The sequence below is a fragment of the Bos taurus genome, chromosome 10, assembly GCF_002263795.3.
Source record: "Bos taurus isolate L1 Dominette 01449 registration number 42190680 breed Hereford chromosome 10, ARS-UCD2.0, whole genome shotgun sequence".
Lineage (NCBI taxonomy): Eukaryota > Metazoa > Chordata > Mammalia > Artiodactyla > Bovidae > Bos > Bos taurus.
In genome coordinates, this window is record NC_037337.1 from 59,682,884 (window position 1) to 59,704,223 (window position 21,340).

Sequence of the window (21,340 nt, forward strand, 5' to 3'; positions counted from 1 at the left end):
TTAAGGAATTGGTCAAGGTGTTCCTGTGGTGGCACTTATATTTGAGGGTGGGCCAAATGTTATCCTCACTGTTTTAGAATACCTTCAGGAAAGTCCTCCTGTTCCAGTTGTCGTATGTGAAGGAACAGGCAGAGCTGCAGATCTACTAGCATATATTCATAAGCAAACAGAAGAAGGAGGGTAAGTGTATGATTACAATATATTTTTAATAATTTCACGTAAAGAGGGCTGAGGGGGCTTCCTAGGTAGTGGAGTGGTAAAAAATCTGCCTGCCAGTTCAGGAGACGAACAACATGCAGGTTTGATCCCTGGGTCTGGAGTAGGAAATGGCAACCCACTCCAGTGTTCTTGCCTGGAAAAATTCCATGGACAGAGGAGCCTGATGGGCTACAGTTCATGGGGTCGCAAAGAGTAGGACACAACTGCGCACCCTTGCATAAAGAAGCTTGTGGCTTCTAGAATATTAAATTCATTTTGGTGTTTTATGAACATGAAAATACCTTCCTAAGTGTTGAGGAAAAGGCCTGTCTGACACATTATTAGAATGAGTTAAAATATAACTGTCTTTGTTATGGACAATTTTGCAAGATCTGTTAAATATACAGAGGCACATATCTTTTGACATGATAGTTTTATTTCTGGTAATTTTCCTACAAATGTACACATATGAAGTAACTTACATAAAGTTATGCATTACAGTGTGGTTTGTCATAATAAAAGATTGGAACAATATAGAGCATATGTCAAGGGGACTAGATAAATAACATGGTACATCTGCACAGTGGAATAGTTTGCAATAGTTTTATGTATGGTTTTAATCTGGTTAGTAGACTTGAGAAGATTAACAATATATATGTAGAAAAAGGAAAATGTACAGTAACATATATATTATGGTGCCTTTCATGTGGGAGAAAAGCAGAATTGTATGTATGGAAAGAGATCCTGGAAAGTTACACAAAATAATAGTGTTTCTTGAGAGCAGTTGAGATGGAATGGACTGATAGAAGACAGTGAAAAGGACACGTTCACTATGAATTTGCACATCTTTATATTTTATATCAAACTTTTGAGCCATGTAAATATATTCCACTTTGAGAAAAAGAAATAAAAATGCAAATGTGCTGATATTTAACACATTTTGGTGACATACTGGTTTACACATCATAATATCTTAAGATTATACAAAATCTTATAGACTGTGAGTACTGATAATGTACTCACATGCCTTATAAAAAAATGTTGGAAATAATTCAAAGAGAAAAATCACTCCATTTTCCATTTTTCACCCTTGTGATTTGTAGTGGGAGTCTAATGAAGCAGATTTCACTCACGGTTGAGTATTTAGTTTTTTCCCAAGTACTTAATACAGTATCTTTAAATGCCTTGCCTGTCCAACAGTACTTGATGATACTAGATTCTTCAAATTGCAGAATTTGAAATCAGTGGATTAAGTTGTGTTTCCTCTTACTTCAGGAATCTTCCTGATGCAGCAGAGCCCGATATTATTTCAACTATCAAAAAAACATTTAACTTTGGCCAGAGTGAAGCAGTTCATTTATTTCAAACACTAATGGAATGTATGAAAAGAAAGGAGCTCGTAAGTAGATTTCATCAGAATAAGCTTTTTTATTTCATTCAAAGCACATTCTAAACTAGAGAAATACTTTTAAAAAATTAATTTTTGGCCACCCCTGTGGGCTTGTGGGATCTTAGTTTCCCAACCAGAAATTGAACCCAAGCCCTTGGCCATAAAAGCACGGAGTCCTAACCACTGGACTGCAGGGAGAATTCTCAGTTAGAAAAATATTAAAGGTTTGAATATACTTGAATTTTATTTGGTAAATGATACAGATTTTTAATTTTGGGGTTTTTTTATTATAATGAAATTATTTCTGACCTCCCAAAATTGTATATGCCATGTACTTTGAAATTACTTTGTGATTTATGTGTGATTTATTTGCTTTATGCCTTAGCTTTTAAAATGTAAATGCATAATATTATGGATTAATCTTTAAATAGATCACTGTTTTCCACATTGGATCAGATGAACATCAAGATATAGATGTAGCAATACTTACTGCACTGCTTAAAGGTAAGGTTTCAAATTTATTTGTTAGGTCTTTCATTTACAGTCTTTATATAAGTTAGTGTTTGTTAATTTGAGAATTAAATTTTTCAATAATTTTTCTTTGTAAAAGACATAGCATTCACTTTCTATGACAGCAAATTCACTTTTGTCTTTATAGTATATAATTTTTTTAAAAGTTCAAACTAGAATTTATGCCATTAGGCCTGTTATCTTGTTAAGGATGTATAAAATGTGTTACATTTTTAATTGGCTGAAAAATAAGTGTTTAAAGGTAATAAGGTATTAGTTGATAGAAATTAAAGATAGTATTCTTAAATGTGCGATTTTTATTAGGAAGGAACGTTTGGAAAGAAAACTTGTATCTTCTAGGACTGAGGGGTTATTATACTTTCACTTGAATTGTTTTTCTCTCATTATCTTTCCAAAGGCATCCAACTGATAAACAGTATTATAGTGAGAAATCTTTTCAAAAATTATAAACTAAAATGTTGTTCCATCTAAATACCTGACAGTGTGGAATGAGGTAGCAGAAGCAGAGCAAGAGGGTGTTGTCTTATCATTCACAAGAATTTTGCAAATGTTAGGCCATAATAAATTGCCAAAAGATCAAACATTTTAAAAATACTATAATAAATATAGCATGTTTACGTCATCTAAGAATAAAGATCATAAATAATAGGAAGCCTAGAAACCATAAAGGGAAAGGTCAATAAGTATGATTTCATAAGTATAAAAAATAAAAAGAGAGCACTAATATTTGCTATATTCTTTCTGTGAACTAGCTACTGTGCTTTAGTAGTTTATGTTGTTTACTCTTGCAGCAGCCCTAAGAGTTAGATTTCCTATTTTCTTCATTTTATAGATGAGATAACTAAGAACAGGAATGTGGAAAGATCACTGGAAGGTGTTAAAAATTAGTGATAAGCAGATGAATAATCCATGGAAAAATGAGTCAGAATTTATGTAATAGATATTAGCAGAAATGTGGAAATTTGGAAATGATAGAAAGATGTTAAAACAAAGAAACCCTATAAATTGGGGGTGGGGGGAAGCTTTTTATCCTCCTACTGGGTATTTGTATACTCCTGAAGGATGGTATAACATTTCTGGAATTTATTTTGGCAGTGTATCAAAAACTTTATATATCTTTCTACACAGCAGTTTGACTTCTATAAATTCATCCTATTAAACATGTACAAAAATGTACTTGCCAAAAAATTCAAATAAGTTAAATAAACTTGTCAACTGTTTTCTTTATTCAATTAGGCACTAATGCATCTGCATTTGACCAGCTCATCCTTACATTGGCTTGGGATAGAGTTGACATCGCCAAAAATCATGTATTTGTTTATGGACAGCAGTGGCTGGTATGTAAATAATGTATACAAGCAATGTATACATTTAGCTTAGTAATTAAGCTGAATTATAACACAATATTTGCTGAAACTGTGTCCTAACTTGACATTTTACCTGTCAGTCAAAAGTGCAAAATTACTGTAACTAAACATTTCTGCAGCATCCAGATCCATTTAGAATTTAGTAAGTTCCGTTTGCCTCTTGATAAAAACTGTGTTTTTTTAATAAGGTATAGATCTCTAAAAATTCTATAACTTGCATCTGTGTTTGTCTGGAATGTTTTCCTGTAATTGCTTTTTCTGGTGGCGTCCTTGTCTGATTTGGGGCTCAGAGTAACTTTGGGTTCATAAGATAAATTTGGAAGAGTTTGAGAAGGATTGGTATTAATTCTTCTTTGAATGTTTGGTAAAATTTACCAGTGAAGCTGTCTGGTCCTTATTCCTAATTAATCTGTTCACAATTTCTATTTCATCATGATTCAGTTTTGGTAAGTTTATGTTTCTAGGAATTTAACTGTTTCTTCTAGGTTGTCCAGTTTTTTGGCATATAATTTTTATGTTAACCTCTTATGTTCCTTTATATCTCTGGTATCATTTGTAACATCTCTTTCATTTTTTATTTATTTGAGTCCTCTCTGTTTTTCTTCTTGAGTCTAGCTAAAGGCTTGTCAGTTTCTTTTTTTTATTGGAATTATAATAACTTCACACTGTTGTGTCAGTGGAAGCTGTACAACGGAGAATTAGCCATATGCACACATGTATCCCCTCCTCCTTGAGCTTCTCTCCCACTGCCCCGATCCCATCCCTCCAGGTCATTACAGAGCACCGAGCTGAGCTCCCCGTGTTATACAGCAACTTCCCACTAGCTATCTGTTTTACACATGGTAATGTATATTTTTCAGTGCCACACTCCTAATTCGTCCCACCTTCTCTTCCCCCTCTGTGTTCACACATGTCTATTTTCTACATTTGTGCCTCTACTCCTGCCCTGCAAATAGGTTCATCTGTACCAGTTTTCTAGATTCCTTATATATATGTTAATATACAGCATTTGTTTTTCTGACTGACTTCACTCTGTATGACAGACTCTAGGTTGATTCACATTACTACAGATGACTCAATTTCATCCCATTTTATGGCTGAGTAATATTTCACCATACATATGTAGCACATCTTCTTTATCCATGTCTTGGCTGTTGCATATAATGTCTTGGCTGTTTCATACAATGCTGCAATGAACATTGGGGTACAAATGTCTATTTGAATTATTATTTTTCTCTAAGTATATGTCCAGTAGTGGTATTGCTGAGTCATATGGTAGTTCTATTTTCAGTTTTTTAAGGAACCTCCATGCTATTCTCCATCATGGCTGTATCAGTTTACATTACCACCAGTAGGGCAAGAGGGTTCCCTTTTCTTCACACTGTCTCCAGCATTTATTGTTGACAGATTTCTTGATGATGGCCATTCTGACTGGTTGAGGGGATACTTCATTGTAGTTTTGATGTGCATTTCCCTAATAATTGGCTTTTCAGGTGACACAGTGGTAAAAAATCTTCCTGCCAATGCAGGAGATGCAGGTTCAATCCCTGGGTTGAGAAGATCTCCTGAAGGAGAAAATGGCAACCCCAGACAGAGGAGCTTGGCAGTCTGTAGGGTCACAGAGTCAGAGACAATGGAGCATGCGTGCACAGTTGCTTTGTTTGCAGGTATTTTCCTCCATTCTGAGGGTTGTCTTTTTGTTTTGTTTATGGTTTCCTTTGCTCTATAAAAGCTTTTAAGTTTCAAATGTTTGGGCTTTCACTTTTATCTTTTCGAAGAACTAGCTCTAGTTTCATTATAGTTGTCTTTTCAATCTGTTTCATTTATATCTGTCTAATCTTTGTTACTTTCTTCCATCTGCTGACTTTGAGTATCATTAATTCTTTTTTGTTCTGGTCTCTTGAAGTATAAAGTTATGTTACTTGAGACATTTTTTGTTCTTCTGTGAACTTCCGTTTTAGAACTGCTTTTGCTGTATACCATAAATTTTTGGTATGTCATATTTTCATTTTTGTTTGTCTCAAGATATTTTTTTATTTCTATTTTGATTTCTTCTTTGACCCATTTGTTGTTGAGTAGCATGTTGTTTGATCTTTACACATTTTTAAATTTTCCAGTTTTCTTTGTATGATTAATTTCTAGTTTCATATCACCATGGCCAGAAAAGATGCTTGGTATGATTTCAGTTTTCTTAAACTTATTAAGACATGTTTTGTGGCTTAACATTGTCTGTCCTATAAAATTTTGTGTACACTGTAGAAGAATGTGTATTTGTTGCTTTGAGGAAGGAACTTTCTGTATATCTGTATTAAATCCTAGGGTCTATTTTGTCATTTAAGGCTTATGATTTCGTACTGATTTTCTATCTGAATGATCTATCCATTTATGTAAGTGGCTATAATTTTGAATTGCTGTCTGTTTCTTCCTTTAAGTCTGTTACTGTTTGCTTTATGCATTTAGGTGCTCCCATGTTAGGTACAAAAATATTTACAAATGTTGTATCTTCTTGTTGAATTGACCACTTTAACATTATGTACCATCCATCTTTGTTTCTTACTACAGTTTTTTATTAAACTCTCCTCTATCTGATATAGGTAAGCTTTTGTTTGGTTTCCATTTGCATGGAATATCCTTTTCCATTTCTTTACTTTCAGTCTGCGTGTCTTTACATCTAAAATGAGTCTGTTATAGACAGCATGTAGATAGGTTCTTACATTTTTATTCATTTAGCTACTCTTTGTCTTTGAATTATTGAATTTAGTCCATACTCCACTCCAGTACTCTTGCCTGGAAAATCCCATGGACGGAGGAGCCTGGTAGGCTGCAGTCCATGGGGTCGCTAGGAGTCGGACACGACTGAGCGACTTCACTTTCACTTTTCACTTTCATGCATTGGAGAAGGAAATGGCAACCCACTCCCATGTTCTTGCCTGGAGAATCCCAGGGACAGGGGAGCCTGGTGGGCTGCCATCTCTGGGGTTGCACAGAGTCGGGCACGACTGAAGCGACTTAGCAGCAGCAGCAGCAGCACATTTAAAATAATTATTATAAGTATGTACTTACTGACATTTTGTTAACTGATTTCTGGCTGTTTTTGTAATTCCTCTCTGTTCTTTTCTTTTTTTTCCTCTTGCTCTCCTTTTATAGTTTGATGACTTTCTTTAATGATATGTTTATATTCCTTTCTCTTTATCTTTTGCATATTTACTGTAGCTTTTTGCTTTGTGGTTACCATGAGAGTTACAGATAATAACTTATATCTCTTAACGTCTGTTTTATGTTAATAACCACTTCTTTGATCCCATTCTAAATATTAACATTTTCATATTACCCTTCCTGTTTTGTTTTTGATGTCACATTTTACATCTTTTTACTGTGAGTTTCTCTTAACTAATTACTGTAATCATGGCTGTTTTTACTACTTTTGTCTTTTAACCTTTATTCTAACTTCATAAGTGATTAATTTACTACTTTACTGTATGTTTACCTTTCCACTGAGATTTATTCTTTCATATGTTTTCTTATTACTAAGTACCACCTTTTCTTTTCAGCTTAAAAGAAGCTCCTTTAACATTTCTTGAAAGGCTGGTTTAGTGATGATAGACCCCTTTATTTTTTGCCAGTTTGGAAAAGTCTCTCTCTCCTTCAATTCAGATTAAGAATTTTTGCCAAGTTTAGAGTATTCTTCATTGGAAGTTTTTTCTTTCAGTTCTTTGAATATATCATGCTACTCCCATCTAGCCTGCAGAGTTTCTGCTGAAAAATCTTCTGATAGTCTTATGGAGGTTCCCTTGTGTGTTACAAGTTGTTTTTCTCTTATTGCTTATAATATCCTCTCCTTGTCTTTAACTTTTGGCATTTTCAGTTATGTATCTCTGTGAAGGTCTCTATTAGTTTCAGTTCAGTCACTCAGTCGTGTCTGACTCTTTGCAACCCCATGAACTGCAGCGCACCAGGCCTCCCTGTTCATCACCAACTCCTGGAGTCCACTCAAACCCATGTCCATTGAGTCGGTGATGCCATCCAACCATCTTATTCTCTGTCGTCCCCTTCTCCTGCCCTCAGTCTTTCCCAGCATCAGGGTCTTTTCAAATAAGTCAGCTCTTCGCATCAGGTGGCCAAAGTATTAGAGTTTCAGCTTCAACATCAGTCCCTCCAATGAACACCCAGGACTGATCTCCTTTAGGATGGACTGGTTGGATCTCCTTGCAGTTCACCTTATTTGGAACTCTCTGAACTTACTGTATCTGGATGTCTGTTTTCTTCCTGAGATTAGAGACATTTCAGTCATTATTTCTTCAAATATGATTTCTACCCTTTTGTCTCACTCTTTTTCTGGGAAACCTAAAATATGTTAGTCCATTTGATATTGTCTCGTAAGTTTCTTAAGCTAACTTAACTTTTTGAAAAATTCTTTTTGCTACTCTGATTGGGTGAATTCTACTGCTTTATCTTCAAGTTGACTGATCCTTTCTTCTGCTTCATCTAGTCTGCTGTTGAACCCTGTTAGTGTATTTTTCAGTTTAGTCTTTTATTCTTCAGTTCTGTGACTTCTGGTTGATACGGTCCTAGATTTTCCATCTCTTCATTGAAGTTCTTGCTGTGTTCATTCTTCTCCACAGTTTGGTAAGCATCTTTATAATAATTACTTTGAATTCTTTCTCAGGTAAATTACTTACCTCCATTTCATTGTTTTTTCTTACTCTTTCATTTGGAACATATTTCTCTATTTTACTTGACTCTGTACTGGTTTCTATACAGTAGATGAAATAACCATCTCTTCCAATTGTGTGGGTTTTTTTTGGTCATGTGGTGTGTGCAGAATCTTAGTTCCCTACCCAGGAAGCAAACCCACACCACTGGAAGCATGGCATGTTAATCACTGGACTGCCAGGGAAATCCCCCAGCTCTTCTAGTGTTGAAGAGGTAGTCTTGTGTAGGGGATGAACCTTGTCAGTCAACTTTGCCCCAGCTTTTTGTTCTCTCTCAAACCTTTCTGCTTCTTCAAGCAGCATATTATATTTTTACTAGCTCCCAGTAGTTGAGAATGTGCCAGTACCTTTTAGTGTCCTTAAGGGGAGTGTTTTAGCATCCAGATTCAGACAGATGGAACCCAGTTGCTCAGACAACAACTTTTGAGAGAAGATCTTAGAAAAGTGAATTCAACAATATACCATAATCAGGTGGGATTTATTCTGGAGATCTACAAATCAGTCAAGCATGATACATCACAAAAAATGAGTGATAAGGGCTTCCCTGGTGGCTCAGTGGTAAAGAATCCACTTGCCAATGCAAGAGACACAGGTTTGATCTGTGATCTGGGAAGATCCCACGTGCTCTAGACCAACTAAACACATGCATCATGACTATTGAGTTTGTACCCTCTAGCTCGGAAGCATAACTGCTGAGCCCATGGGCCACAACTACTGAAGCCCCATGTTCCCTAGAGCCTGTGCTCTTCAACAAGAGAAGTCACCACAATGAGAAGCCTACAAACTACAACTAGAGAGTAGCCCTCACTCGCCACAACTAAAGAAAAGCCCATGCAACAGTGATGACCCAGCACAGCCAAAAATAAATAAAGTTATTAAAAAAGAAAGTGAATGATAAAAATTGTGTAATCAATTCAATAGATGCAGAAAAAGTATTTCACATAATTCTATATCTGTTTATGATAAAAACTCAACAGAGCAGGTATGGAGAGAATGTCCTTCAATATAATAAAGACATATATGACAAACCTACAGCTAATGTCATACTCAATGATGAAAAGTTGAAAGCTTTTCCTCTAAGATAAAGAATAAAACACCCTTGCTGCTTTTATTGCACATAGTGTTGGAAGCCCTCACTATAGCAGTTAGGCAAGAAAAAGTAATAAAAGGCGTGTAAGTTGGAAAAGAAGTAAAATTGTCACTCTTTGCTGATGATGTGATACCGTATGTAAAAAACCCTGAAGACTTCACCAAAAAACTGTTAGAACTAGTGTGTTCAGCAAAGTTGCAGGATGCAAAATCAGTATGCATAAATATATTGTGTGAAATGCTGGACTGGATGAAGCACAAGCTGGAATCAAGATTGCCAGGAGAAATACCAGTAACCTCAGATATGCAGATGACACCACACTCATGGCAGAAAGCAAAGAGGAACTAACGATCCTCTTGATGAAAGTGAAAGAGGAGACTGAAAAAGTTGGCTTAAAACTCAACATTCAGAAAACTAAGATCATGGCATCCAGTCCCATCACTTCATGACAAATAGATAGTGAAATAATGAAAACAGGGAGAGACTTTATTTTGGGGGGCTCCAAAATTACTGCAGATGGTGACTATAGCCATGAAATTAAAAGACGCTTGCTCCTTGGAAAAAAAGTTATGACCAACCTAAACAGCATTAAAAGCAGAGACATTACTTTGCCAACAAAGGTCTGTCTAGTCAAAGCTATGGTTTTTCCATTAGTCATGTATGGATGTGAGAATTGGACTATAAAGAAAGCTGAGCGCCGAAGAATTGATGCTTTTGAGCTGTGATGTTGGAGAAGACTCTTGAGAGTCCTTTGGACTGCAAGGAGATCCAACCAGTCCATTCCAAAGGAGATCAGTCCTGGGTGTTCATTGGAAGGACTGATGTTGAAGCTGAAACTCCAATACTTTGGCCACCTGATGCGGAGAACTGACTCATTGGAAAAGACCCTGATGCTGGGAAAAATTGAAGATGGGAGGAGAAGGGGATGACAGGATGAGATGGTTGGATGGCATCACTGACTCAGTGGACATGAGTTTGAGTAAGCTCTGGGAGTTGGTGATGGACAGGTAAGCCTGGCATGCTGCAGTCCATGGGGTCACAAGGAGTCGGACATGACTGAGCGACTGAACTGATTGTGTGAAAATCTCATTCACAATTGCATCAAATAGAATAAATTACCTAGAAATAAATTCAGCCAAGGAAGTGAAAGATGTATGTGCCGAAAACTATAATATGTTGATGAAAGAAATTGAAGAATGTATACAGAAATGGAAAGATATTTCATGCTAATTGATAGAAATCAATATTGCTAAAATGTCTGCACTACTTAAAGCAATCTGTAGATTCTGTGCAGTCCCTATCAAAGTTCCAGTGGCTTCACAGAAATAGAAGAAGCAATTCTAAAATTTGTATAGAACCCCTGAAGATCCTAAGTAGCTGAAAGAGTCTTGAGAAAGAAGAATAAAGCTGAAAGCATTATGCTGCCTGACTTCAAACTTTTCACAAAGCTGTAGTAATTTAAACATGATGGTGGCATAAAAATAGATACATAGATCAATGGAGCAGAATAGAGAGCCCAGATATAAACTTATGCACATATTATGCCAATTAATTTTTGACAGTAGTCAAGACTATACAAAGGGGAAAGGACAGTATTTTTTCAATTATTTGTGTTAGAAAAACTACACAGTTGCATGAAAAGACTGAAACTTGACCACTGTCTTATACCCCACACAAAAATCAATTCAAAATGGATCAAAGACTTAAACATAAGACTTGGAACCATAAAACTTATAGAAGAATACATAGGTGGTAAGCTCCTTGACATAGATTTTAGTGATGATTTTTTTAATCACACCAAAAACACAACCTAAAAGTGCAAACAGGTAAGACTACCTCAAATTAAAAATCTTCTGCACAACAGAAGAAGCCGTCAACAAAATGAAAAGGCAGCCTACTCATGGAAGAACATATTTACAAATCATAAATCTGATAAGTGACTAATATCCATAACACATAAGGGAAAGCAAAAACAAGCAAAAGATAAAAATCAAACAAAACCAAAAAACCCAACTGAAAAATGGACAGAAAATCTGAATAGATATTTTTCCAAAGAAGGCATGCAAATAGCCAATATATTCATGAAAAGACGCTCAGCATTATTAATCATTAGGGGAATGCATATCAAAACCACAATGAACTATCACTTCACACCTGTTCAGTTCAGTTGCTCAGTCATGTCCAACTCTTTGCAACCCTATGAATCTCAGCACGCCAGGCCTCCCTGTCCATCACCAACTCCCGGAGGTTACTCAAACTCATGTCCATTGAGTCGGTGATGCCATCCAGCCATTTCATACTCTGTTGTCCCCTTCTCCTCCTGCCCTCAATCTTTCCCAGCATCTGGGTCTTTTCAAATGAGTCAGCTCTTCGCATCAGGTGGCCAAAGTATTGGAGTTTCAGCTTTAACATCCGTCCTTCCAGTGAACACCCAGGGCTGATCTCCTTTAGGAGGGACTGGTTGGATCTCCTTGCAATCCGAGGGACTCTCAAGAGTCTTTGTTTTATCTCAAAGATTTGTTCTACATAGTATTATCTATTTGATTTTATGCTTGTGCTGTGTGCTTAATCACTAAGTCATGTCTGATTCTTTGTGACCTCATGGACTTATAACCCTCCAGGTTCCTTTATCCATGGGATTTCCCAGGCAAGAATACAGGTGTGAATTCTTTGAATACAGATGTAATTCTTCTCCAAAGGATCTTCCTGACTTAGGGATCAAACCTATGTCTCCTTTATCTCCTGCAATACCACTGAACCACCTGGGAAGCCTGATTTTATGCTTCTTCACCCTGAATGTAGTCTGCAGGACAGTTGTTTTATATTTTTTACTTTTATTTTTGTTAGGAGTTCAGTACGCACTGAGTATGTAAACAAATTCTGTTTTACAGACTTGTTTTTTAACTAAGCCTTTTTTCCTCAGGTGTGAAAATTTTGGTAGGCTTTGTTACTGTTCTAGGTCAATGATTATAAACCCAGTTGGCTAGAATACTTCTTTTTTACAACAAAAACTTTGTTATACCTTTTTTTATTATGTGGAAAAGAAATTCGGTAAATACCTACTACACAAATTGTTTTGAAAAATACTATAATGCCCTAATTATATTGAAGATAGGGAAATGAAGATGATTTATAGTAGAAACATATTTCAATAGAGCAAATGTTGTTAATGTTAGAATAAGTTAATTGCAAATCAGATTTGTATGTGATAAGAGAAAGTAGGATGTAATCTTAAACTAACATAGGAATAACATGCTATGATAAGTTACAGACTGTTAATATTTAAGAAAATAAGTGTTACATTCTTATAAGTTGTGCCTTGTTTTTAAGTGCAATGTCAAAATGTATTCCTTCTTATGAGGTAGAACTGAATGGTGAAAAAAATCACAGAAAATATCTTCCATCCATCCATCATGTGTTAGGCATGCATTAATACTTAGTCTGTATACTTAAAAAGATTTTGGAGACCATACCCTTTGCGAAATAATAGAAATCGATGATGGATTGATGAAGAAATAGTACTAGAAGCTGCTGTAAAAAGGTTATATAGTTGTAAACTTTTCTTAAAATTTATTTTTAATTGGAGGATAATTGCTTTACAATGTTGTTGATTTCTGTTCTATAGTAGTGTGAATCAGCTACAAATATACATATACTCCCTCGCTCTAGAGCCTCCCTCCCACCTTCTCCCTCATATAGTAAATTTCTGAAGATAGAATCGGAATAAGATTAAAACACAACAGGTGAAAAAAGCTAATGATTTGCTATTGATTTTCATCAGAGTTTTTTTTATTATATGATACCAAAATATTTTAAAATATGCAAAAGCAATGAAAAGATACTAATATAACAGTAGTATTAAATATACTGTTTTTAATGGATTTTAGATTCTTGGTGAAATTTCTCTATTTGCGTCTCCATTAATTTTAGGGTATTTGATTTAGAGTCTGTTGAAGCCTCTAAAAGAGTCTGTAAACAATTACAAGTGTTGAAAAGTTGTTAGTCACTCAGACGTATCTGATTGTTTGCAACCCCATGGACCTTAGCCCACCAGGCTCCTCTGTCCATGGAATTCTCCAGGCAAGAATACTGGAGTGGGTAGCCATTCTCGTCTCCAGACTCAGGGATCAAACCTGGATCTCCTGCATTGCAGGCAGATTCTTTACCATCTGAGCCATCAGGGGAGTGCCACAAATACTGATACATGTGTTATATTAAACTACAGTGCTGCATGTTATGTTGCTGTTAGAGATGTGACTTTTCTCTAATGGTGAATGGTTTCTTTTAAAATTCTAAAGAAAACTAAATATAATCTTGTCTGATTTATTCAGTAGTTGTATTTTTAGAAAGTCTGTGGCAATACTTTGTGTTTATATGTAAAGCAAAATTACTGGATTTTCATTTGTTAGTCTAACAGGATAATAAAAAGTTGTATAAGTGAAATTATCTGGCATACTGCATGATTTCTGTTGTCTTTTGACCCTGTCCACTAAATGTAGTTGTGGCCCCTAATTATTAAAATGATTCCTCTAAAAAAACCTTTCCTAAACACTAAAAATCATTGCTCTAAGCTATTTCCCCCCAAATTTACTTGATGATGGATTTTTTCTTATACCTCCACCCCCTTGTAACCCTTGATCTGCAGAATGTTCTTTTGGGAATACTACTCTAGATAGGTCTGTTTATCTATTCCCTATATAGTTTAAGTCCTAGCCTTCTAGATTTTGCATCTTTTAAATTTTGTTTTAAGTCTGTTCAGGAATAAATATGTGTAAATCCTAAGGACGTGCACTTAGAACTGTTTGTGTAATCAGAATGTGTGAAACATATTTATTAATTTTGATGCTGTTTTAGGTTGGATCCTTGGAACAAGCTATGCTTGATGCTCTTGTAATGGATAGAGTTGCATTTGTAAAACTTCTTATTGAAAATGGAGTAAGCATGCATAAATTCCTTACCATTCCTAGACTGGAAGAACTTTACAACACTGTAAGTATATGTTAAATTTCTTTGTGGACTAAGTTTTATCGTCTTTGAAAAGTGTCATTTTACTTGAATATATTCATTCCTATTGGTAAAACCTTTAATATTTTGCTAGATTACCTGAAAAAATTGTATCCAGTCTTTGTATAGATTGTTTATGACAGTCTGAGGCCCTTTCCCTGTTTCTGGAGACCTCCTCTGTTACCATAGCTACATAGGAAAGAGATGTAGTGTTAACAACCCTTTTTTCACCTCACCCCCCTTTTAAAACTTGTAAGATCAGCTTCTTAATCATAGAGCCATTGTATTTCTTCTATTTCTTGGTGGTCATATGTTACACCAAATTTGTTTTCCTTTAACGAATGGAGAAATTACACATTGCTTTTTTCATGTCTCCTTTTTGTTGTTTCTATTTATGATTTTGACCTTGTGGTATCTACTGTTAGCTTACATACTGTTTTCCATTTTTTTCTTTTAAAGAGCTCCTGAAAACTAATTATTCCCTTTACAAAGCTTTTCTCATTATGTTTGAAATTTCATGTCACTAACATTCAGAGGTAAATAACTACTACTCTTACAAATTTTTGTTACCAATAGCACTATACCTTGAGGAGTACTATGACCAAATCCTAGCTGTCTAACTTTGACTTCTCTGCTAAGCTGTTTCCCTTTATTCATCATTTTCTACCTCTTTATCTCTACCTTTGCATTCTTAATGTCTTTGTACTATTCAATCATTTCTAGCCTTTACTACTTCAATAATCTAATCTCCTTGTCTATCTTCAAATCTTTAACCCAAATATTCTTATAGTCACATATTTTATCATAGCTTTCCCAGTTTAGAGTTTTTTGATGGCTCATTGATATGTATACAATAATACTCAGGCCTTTAGACTAATTTTCAAAGCTCTCCGGCTTTTGAAATTTTGCCTCTGCTATTTCTGTCACTCAGCCTCTCAATTCCTAACTCACATCTTCCTATAGAATGGCTGTTGCAGCTATATCATCTACCTACTATTTCCCTTAAATATAAGCTTCTTTAGAAAGCATTTGCTATTTACACAGTGCTGGTCTGCATTTTTCTTCCAAACTACTTACCCAGTTACTGGATTTTATTCTTTGTTTAAACTTATTTCAAATGCCAAGGCATTGGTACAGTAAACCCCAGTGTCATAGTTTGTTAAGTACAATTTTATTTTCTACTATGGACCGTAAATTTCCTTTGAGTAGGGATTATATCTTTTTTCCCCCCATTTTTTTTCCTTTAATAGTGTCTAACACAGTCAAATTGAACTTTGTTGGCATTATACTGTCTCTAGCGAACAGATATAATATTAAACGGATTATTCATTGTGCTGAAGTAAGGTTTATTCCTGAAATGTAAAGCAAGTATAAAACAGTAAAAATAAAAATTGATCCGATTAGCAAGGCAAGTAATGTTTTAATAGTATAACTCAAAATTATTAAAATAATAGTTAACTTTCAGCATCAATTATTGATAAAATTATTTAAAGTTTAAGGGATTATATATACCATGATACAGCAGTGGTTCTCAAACTTTTTGGTATCAGGGTCCTATTATATGAAAATGGAAAAGTAGATTGAATTGATTACTAATAATACCTCAAAAAATTAACTATAACACAGAGAAAGTTTTTGTTTGAAAAATTTGGTGGGAGAAAATTTTCATTTGATATTTCTTTTAAACATCAGATTTAAAATATTGACAGAAAGTCTCTTGATTTATGCTGCATGGAATTAATTGCAGTAAATTTTATATAGATGAGGGCATTTCTAAAAAGTTTAGAAGAATATATTTTTGACTCTTTTATCTCAGTCTTGATGAGAGAGATAATAGTGGGTATTTTTTCAAAATATAGGATACCCTCAAAATAAGATTATGTAAAAATGAAACTTGTTTAGTCTACTGTAATATTTCATTTACATAGAGTTAAGATAATAGGGAAAAGACAGCATATATAAATGTTAAAGGTTTCTTACCCAAAATATTTAATATATTGCTGAAACTTGATGATTAATAACAGAAACAGAGATGGATATTTTAACAAGAGGAAAGAGAATGTGTGCTTCTACTCTCAGTAAAATATGAATTAAATTTAACATAATTGTGAAGCTTGCAGTGTTTGCATGACTGTTAGAAAACAAAAGCTTTTGTGTTTTTGCGTAAATAAATGTAAGAACATAAGAAAGTATACATCCTGTTTAAGGTAAATATGACAGTGTGAAATGGGTATATCTTTTTCTTTGTTCCATTTTATGAACAGAATTTCTATAACTCAGAAACAGTGTAATTTGTGTAAGAACAAAAGTCCTATAAGTAACAAAAACGTTATTTTAGAAGAAAAATAATAGTTTGCTCTGATTTTTTTTCTCATTAAAGAAACAAGGCCCAACTAATCCAATGCTATTCCATCTTGTTCGAGATGTCAAGCAGGTAAGAGATTATTTTTGTTTCTGAAAAGCGTTGTTTTAAAATCATTTATACTTCATGTGTTTCTAAAAACATTTCTATACATCTTAAAATCAGCAATAAGATCACTTTTTTTAAGATCAAAATAAAATGAGATAAATTTGTGATAATATAGGTGTAGAGAACATAGTATATTAGAAATCAAGAAAAATAAAGTTTATGAAATTAAGATCTGAGCTTCTGGTCATCCAGGATAGAGTATGATGAACTTCATGATGCTCATTTGTCCATAAAGGATGATCATTGATAGGATGGATCTTCTTTCTCTGTGTTCAGAAGAAGTTTGTTCCCTGGACATTTAAAGGACATTAAATAAAAGACATTGAGAGAAACACTGATTGATGATCTTCAGTGGCAGATTTGCCAATAAAAAGGCTGAAAATGCTCTCTATCTTTCTCCCTATGTCTGTCCTCGTCCATCCCCCGACTCCACCCCACCCCGCCTATTGCCGCCATCTCTCCTCCTTTCTCCCTCTCCCCCTTTTATATTCAGTATTGGTAGTAATTGCATATGTAACACTGTCGTATGATCTAAAGCCATTCTGTGGTGACTAAATTTGATACACTGATGTTTCTCTTCTCTTCTACTGGATTCTCTGTGAGTTAATAGTTTTGAACATTTATTTTTAAAATTTATAACAATGTAAACTATTGATGTCCAACAGTTTTATTTTACTTGATGAAAAAGTACTTGTATTTAGTTAATTGAATTATTTTTAAAGCTTCTGCATGAAAATGCTTACTTTCCAAAATTCTTTACTTTTTACTTGCTAATAAGTGTGAGTGTGCTATTAAATGGTTGAAAACTGGATAGAAGTGTCATTTTCTGTGTTGTATAACATATCTAATAAAACTGACATTTCATAGAAAGAACTTTTAACTTCACTTAAAATGTCTTACTTTAATTCATTTTTCCCCACATGCTTATCTTTTTAGTTTTATTGAAATGTGTTTCACATACCATAAAATTCATCCACTTAAAGTGTATAGTTCAGTGAGTGACGTTTCTGTATTCAGGGTAGTGGCTACCTGTACCACAGTTTTAGAGTATTTGCAGTAGTCCCCTAAAGTAACTTCATATCTATTAGCAGTCTCTCCTCCTTCCTGTTCCTTCTTTACTCCTTACTTCTGACTTCACCCTCAGTTCAGTTCAGTCGTGTCTGACTCTTTGCAACCCCATGAATTGCAGCACGCCATACCTCCCTGTCCATTACCAACTCCCAGAGTTCACCCAAACTCATGTCCATCGAGTCAGTGATGCCATCCAGCCATCTCATCCTCTGTCGTCCCCTTCTCCTCCTGCCCCCAATCCCTCCCAGCGTCAGAGTCTTTTCCAGTGAGTCAACTCTTCGCATGAGGTGGCCAAAGTATTGGAGTTTCAGCTTTAGCATCAGTCCTTCCAAAGAACACCCAGGGCTGATCTCCTTTAGAATGGACTGGTTGGATCTCCTTGCAGTCCAAGGGACTCTCAAGAGTCTTCTCCAGTACCACAGTTCAAAAGCATCAATTCTTCGGCGCTCAGCTTTCTTCACAGTCCAACTTTCACATCCATACATGGCCACTGGAAAAACCATAGCCTTGACTAGACGGACCTTTGTTGGCAGAGTAATGTCTCTGCTTTTGAATATGCTATCTAGGTTGATCATAACTTTCCTTCCAAGGAGTAAGCGTCTTTTAATTTCATGGCTGCAATCACCATCTGCAGTGATTTTGGAGCCCCCAAAAATAAAATCTGACACTGTTTCCACTGTTTCCCCATCTATTTCCCATGACGTGATGGGACCAGATGCCATGATCTTAGTTTTCTGAATGTTGAGCTTTAAGCCAACTTTTTCACACTCCTCTTTCACTTTCATCAGGAGGCTTTTTAGTTCCTCTTCACTTTCTGCCATAAGGGTTAATCTCCTTGCCCTCTCTATGGATTTTCCCATTCTGGACATTTCACACTAATTTTTGTTTGTTTAAGTCATTAAAGCTTCTTTTTTATTCTCCCCTTAGAAAGCCTGAGTAATGGGGGAGACTTTCAATACTTTCTTAAACACATTTGCATTGTGATTTACTTAGGTGGTTTAGCAGAGCTATAGTTAATTCTGGAAATCTCACATATGAGATTTGTTATATTAACTACTTTTACATTGATGACTATAGTAATTAGCCTAATTTTTCTACTTCCATAAGTGAAAAATCCTAAAGTACAAGCAGTAACTGAGTATATTCTGATTCAAAAAAAGTTTTATAAGAGCTGTATGTATAGTTTGAAAAATTGAATCTTTTTTTTAGGTAATTCACATTATTTTCCTTAATTTATTGAAAATATTTATTTTATTTGTTTGGCTGTGTTGGGTCTTAGTTGTAGCATGTGGCATCTTCATTGCATTGTGAGGGATATTTCATTGTGGCAGGTAGACTCTAATTGGCACGCGGACTTAGTTGCTCTGTGGCGTGAAGGATCCTAATACCCTGACAAGGGATTGAACTGCATCCCCTGCATTGCAAGGCAGATTCTTAACCCTGGACCACCAGGGAAATCCCTGTTTTTCTTAATTTAAATATTTCCTATTCAATTGAATTCACAACATAAGGGTATTTGTCAGATTTTTAAAAAACAAACTAAGGTATCTATCGTACGTGACATCTTCAGTCATAAAACATATTTTGAGATTGCTTAAGATAAAATAAAAACAAAAATCTTGTATTTAAGGTGAAAATATGTTTTTATTAGTTTTTAAATTGGTGACCTAAAGAACATAGATGTCTAGTTAGAAACTTCACAGGTGTAGCTAAAATATAAAAAGTATAAGCATTTTAAAAAGTACTAAGTTCATAAAATTACAATTAGGGGGATGAAAGAATGTTGACTATAGTAGGGCCGAATTGGTTAATATATATAAATTAACTGATGATTGAACTCTTTTAAGATTATTTAATGAAATTTAACAATACTTCTTTCTGAGACAGTCTTTCCAAACTCAAAAATGGCTTATGTTCCAATTCATAAATTGATGCCCTAAAAAGATGTCTTAACTCTGAACAGTGTTGTAGTTGGTAGTTGAATTTTAGTCAAGGCTATACAAATTTGTGTATCTATAATATAGCCAATATAATTTTGGTTTAAAAATAGTAATAAGTGTTAATGGTCCCAACTGAAAACATTTATAGCATTATTTTTGCAGGAAAATACAACTTATGTGCCATGGTGAGATGGAACACTTGGCACTTAGAGCTTTCTTTGCTTCTGTGTGAAGTATTATTACAGTGGAGAGATCAAATTTTCTTCCTACTGTAAGTCATACTCTTGTCCTGAGCCACACTGTTGGGACCTCAAACTTCAGAATCCCTGTTCTTACAAAAGGAAACAGAAGCAAGTCACTCTTTTCTGTAAAGGTAGCTGCTGGCAACTCCAGCTTTCTGTAGCAAGTGAACATTTGTTATTTTGGAGAATAATAGACACGTTGCTAGGCATGGCTTGGAAACATTGAGAAATACAATTTTGCCTTTTTAAAATTAATGTTTTGTTTCCAGGGGAATCTTCCTCCAGGATATAAGATCACTCTAATTGATATAGGACTTGTTATTGAATATCTTATGGGAGGAACCTATAGATGCACCTACACTCGGAAACGTTTTCGATTAATATATAACAGTCTTGGTGGAAATAATCGGGTATGTAATATTTGGGGGAAGTGCTATAGATGTTCTTTAAAATGAGCTTTTAAAAATTAACTCAGAATGGTAAAAGTATTGACAGAATTGTCTTAAAAACAAGATTTTCAACTAAGAGTACTTAGAAATATTTTCTAATTGAAATTCTAAAGAAATCATGTTGGGTTTTGTTTTTTTTTGGTGTGTGTATATGCACATTTATATATACATGTATATGTAAAAATAGATTTTTAATTTTTATAGCATAACAGTGTATTTAAAATAGATTTTTAATTTTTATAGCATAACAGTGTATTTAAATCTGTAAAAACTGATAAACTTTTGCTTTCAGAGGTCTGGCCGAAATACCTCCAGCAGCACTCCTCAGTTGCGAAAGAGTCAGGAATCTTTTGGCAATAGAGCAGATAAAAAGGAAAAAACGAGGCATAATCATTTCATTAAAACAGCACAGCCCTACCGACCAAAGGTATTTTTGTTTAAATATTACCTGTTCTGGCTTTTGGATTTTCTTCTTTTTAAGTTACTTGGTATTATGAAACAAAAAAGTCACTTGTTTTAGTAAGAATTATCTTTTGTTTTTAGATGTTTTATAGTATTCCTCAATTTTTCATTTTCCTATATACCAAAAAATAATATGAGGTAATAATTCTATTAAGCTTTTCATATTTAGCTATGATAATCAAAATTTTTAGATATTTTGGTCAGTGCTTAACTGCCTTCTTTTATTCCATATTTACTTGATTACCAGCATGCAAGACAAAGGTGGTACCAAACTTTTCCTTCATTAGAACTGTGTTTTATCAGATGTTAGTGGAAATATTGAGGCCCTTTCTCTCATCTTGGAAAACTTTTACAAAGACATTTTTGTGGAATAACATTTCTATAAAATGAATTTGAATTGTAATAAAAATCAAA

At 34.6% G+C, this 21,340-nt stretch overlaps 1 protein-coding gene across 1 annotated transcript in view; it reads left to right on the top strand.

Annotated features, from left to right (window-relative positions):
- Positions 1-21,340, top strand: part of TRPM7 (transient receptor potential cation channel subfamily M member 7) — a 108,788-nt gene that overhangs the window by 34,608 nt on the left and 52,840 nt on the right. Inside the window, exons 8-15 of the mRNA NM_001206166.3 lie at positions 6-180; positions 1,474-1,597; positions 2,020-2,092; positions 3,356-3,456; positions 14,143-14,277; positions 16,673-16,726; positions 20,285-20,425; positions 20,757-20,891. Of these exons, the coding sequence (NP_001193095.3) occupies positions 6-180; positions 1,474-1,597; positions 2,020-2,092; positions 3,356-3,456; positions 14,143-14,277; positions 16,673-16,726; positions 20,285-20,425; positions 20,757-20,891 (938 nt within the window). The remainder of the gene's footprint in view (positions 1-5; positions 181-1,473; positions 1,598-2,019; positions 2,093-3,355; positions 3,457-14,142; positions 14,278-16,672; positions 16,727-20,284; positions 20,426-20,756; positions 20,892-21,340) is intronic.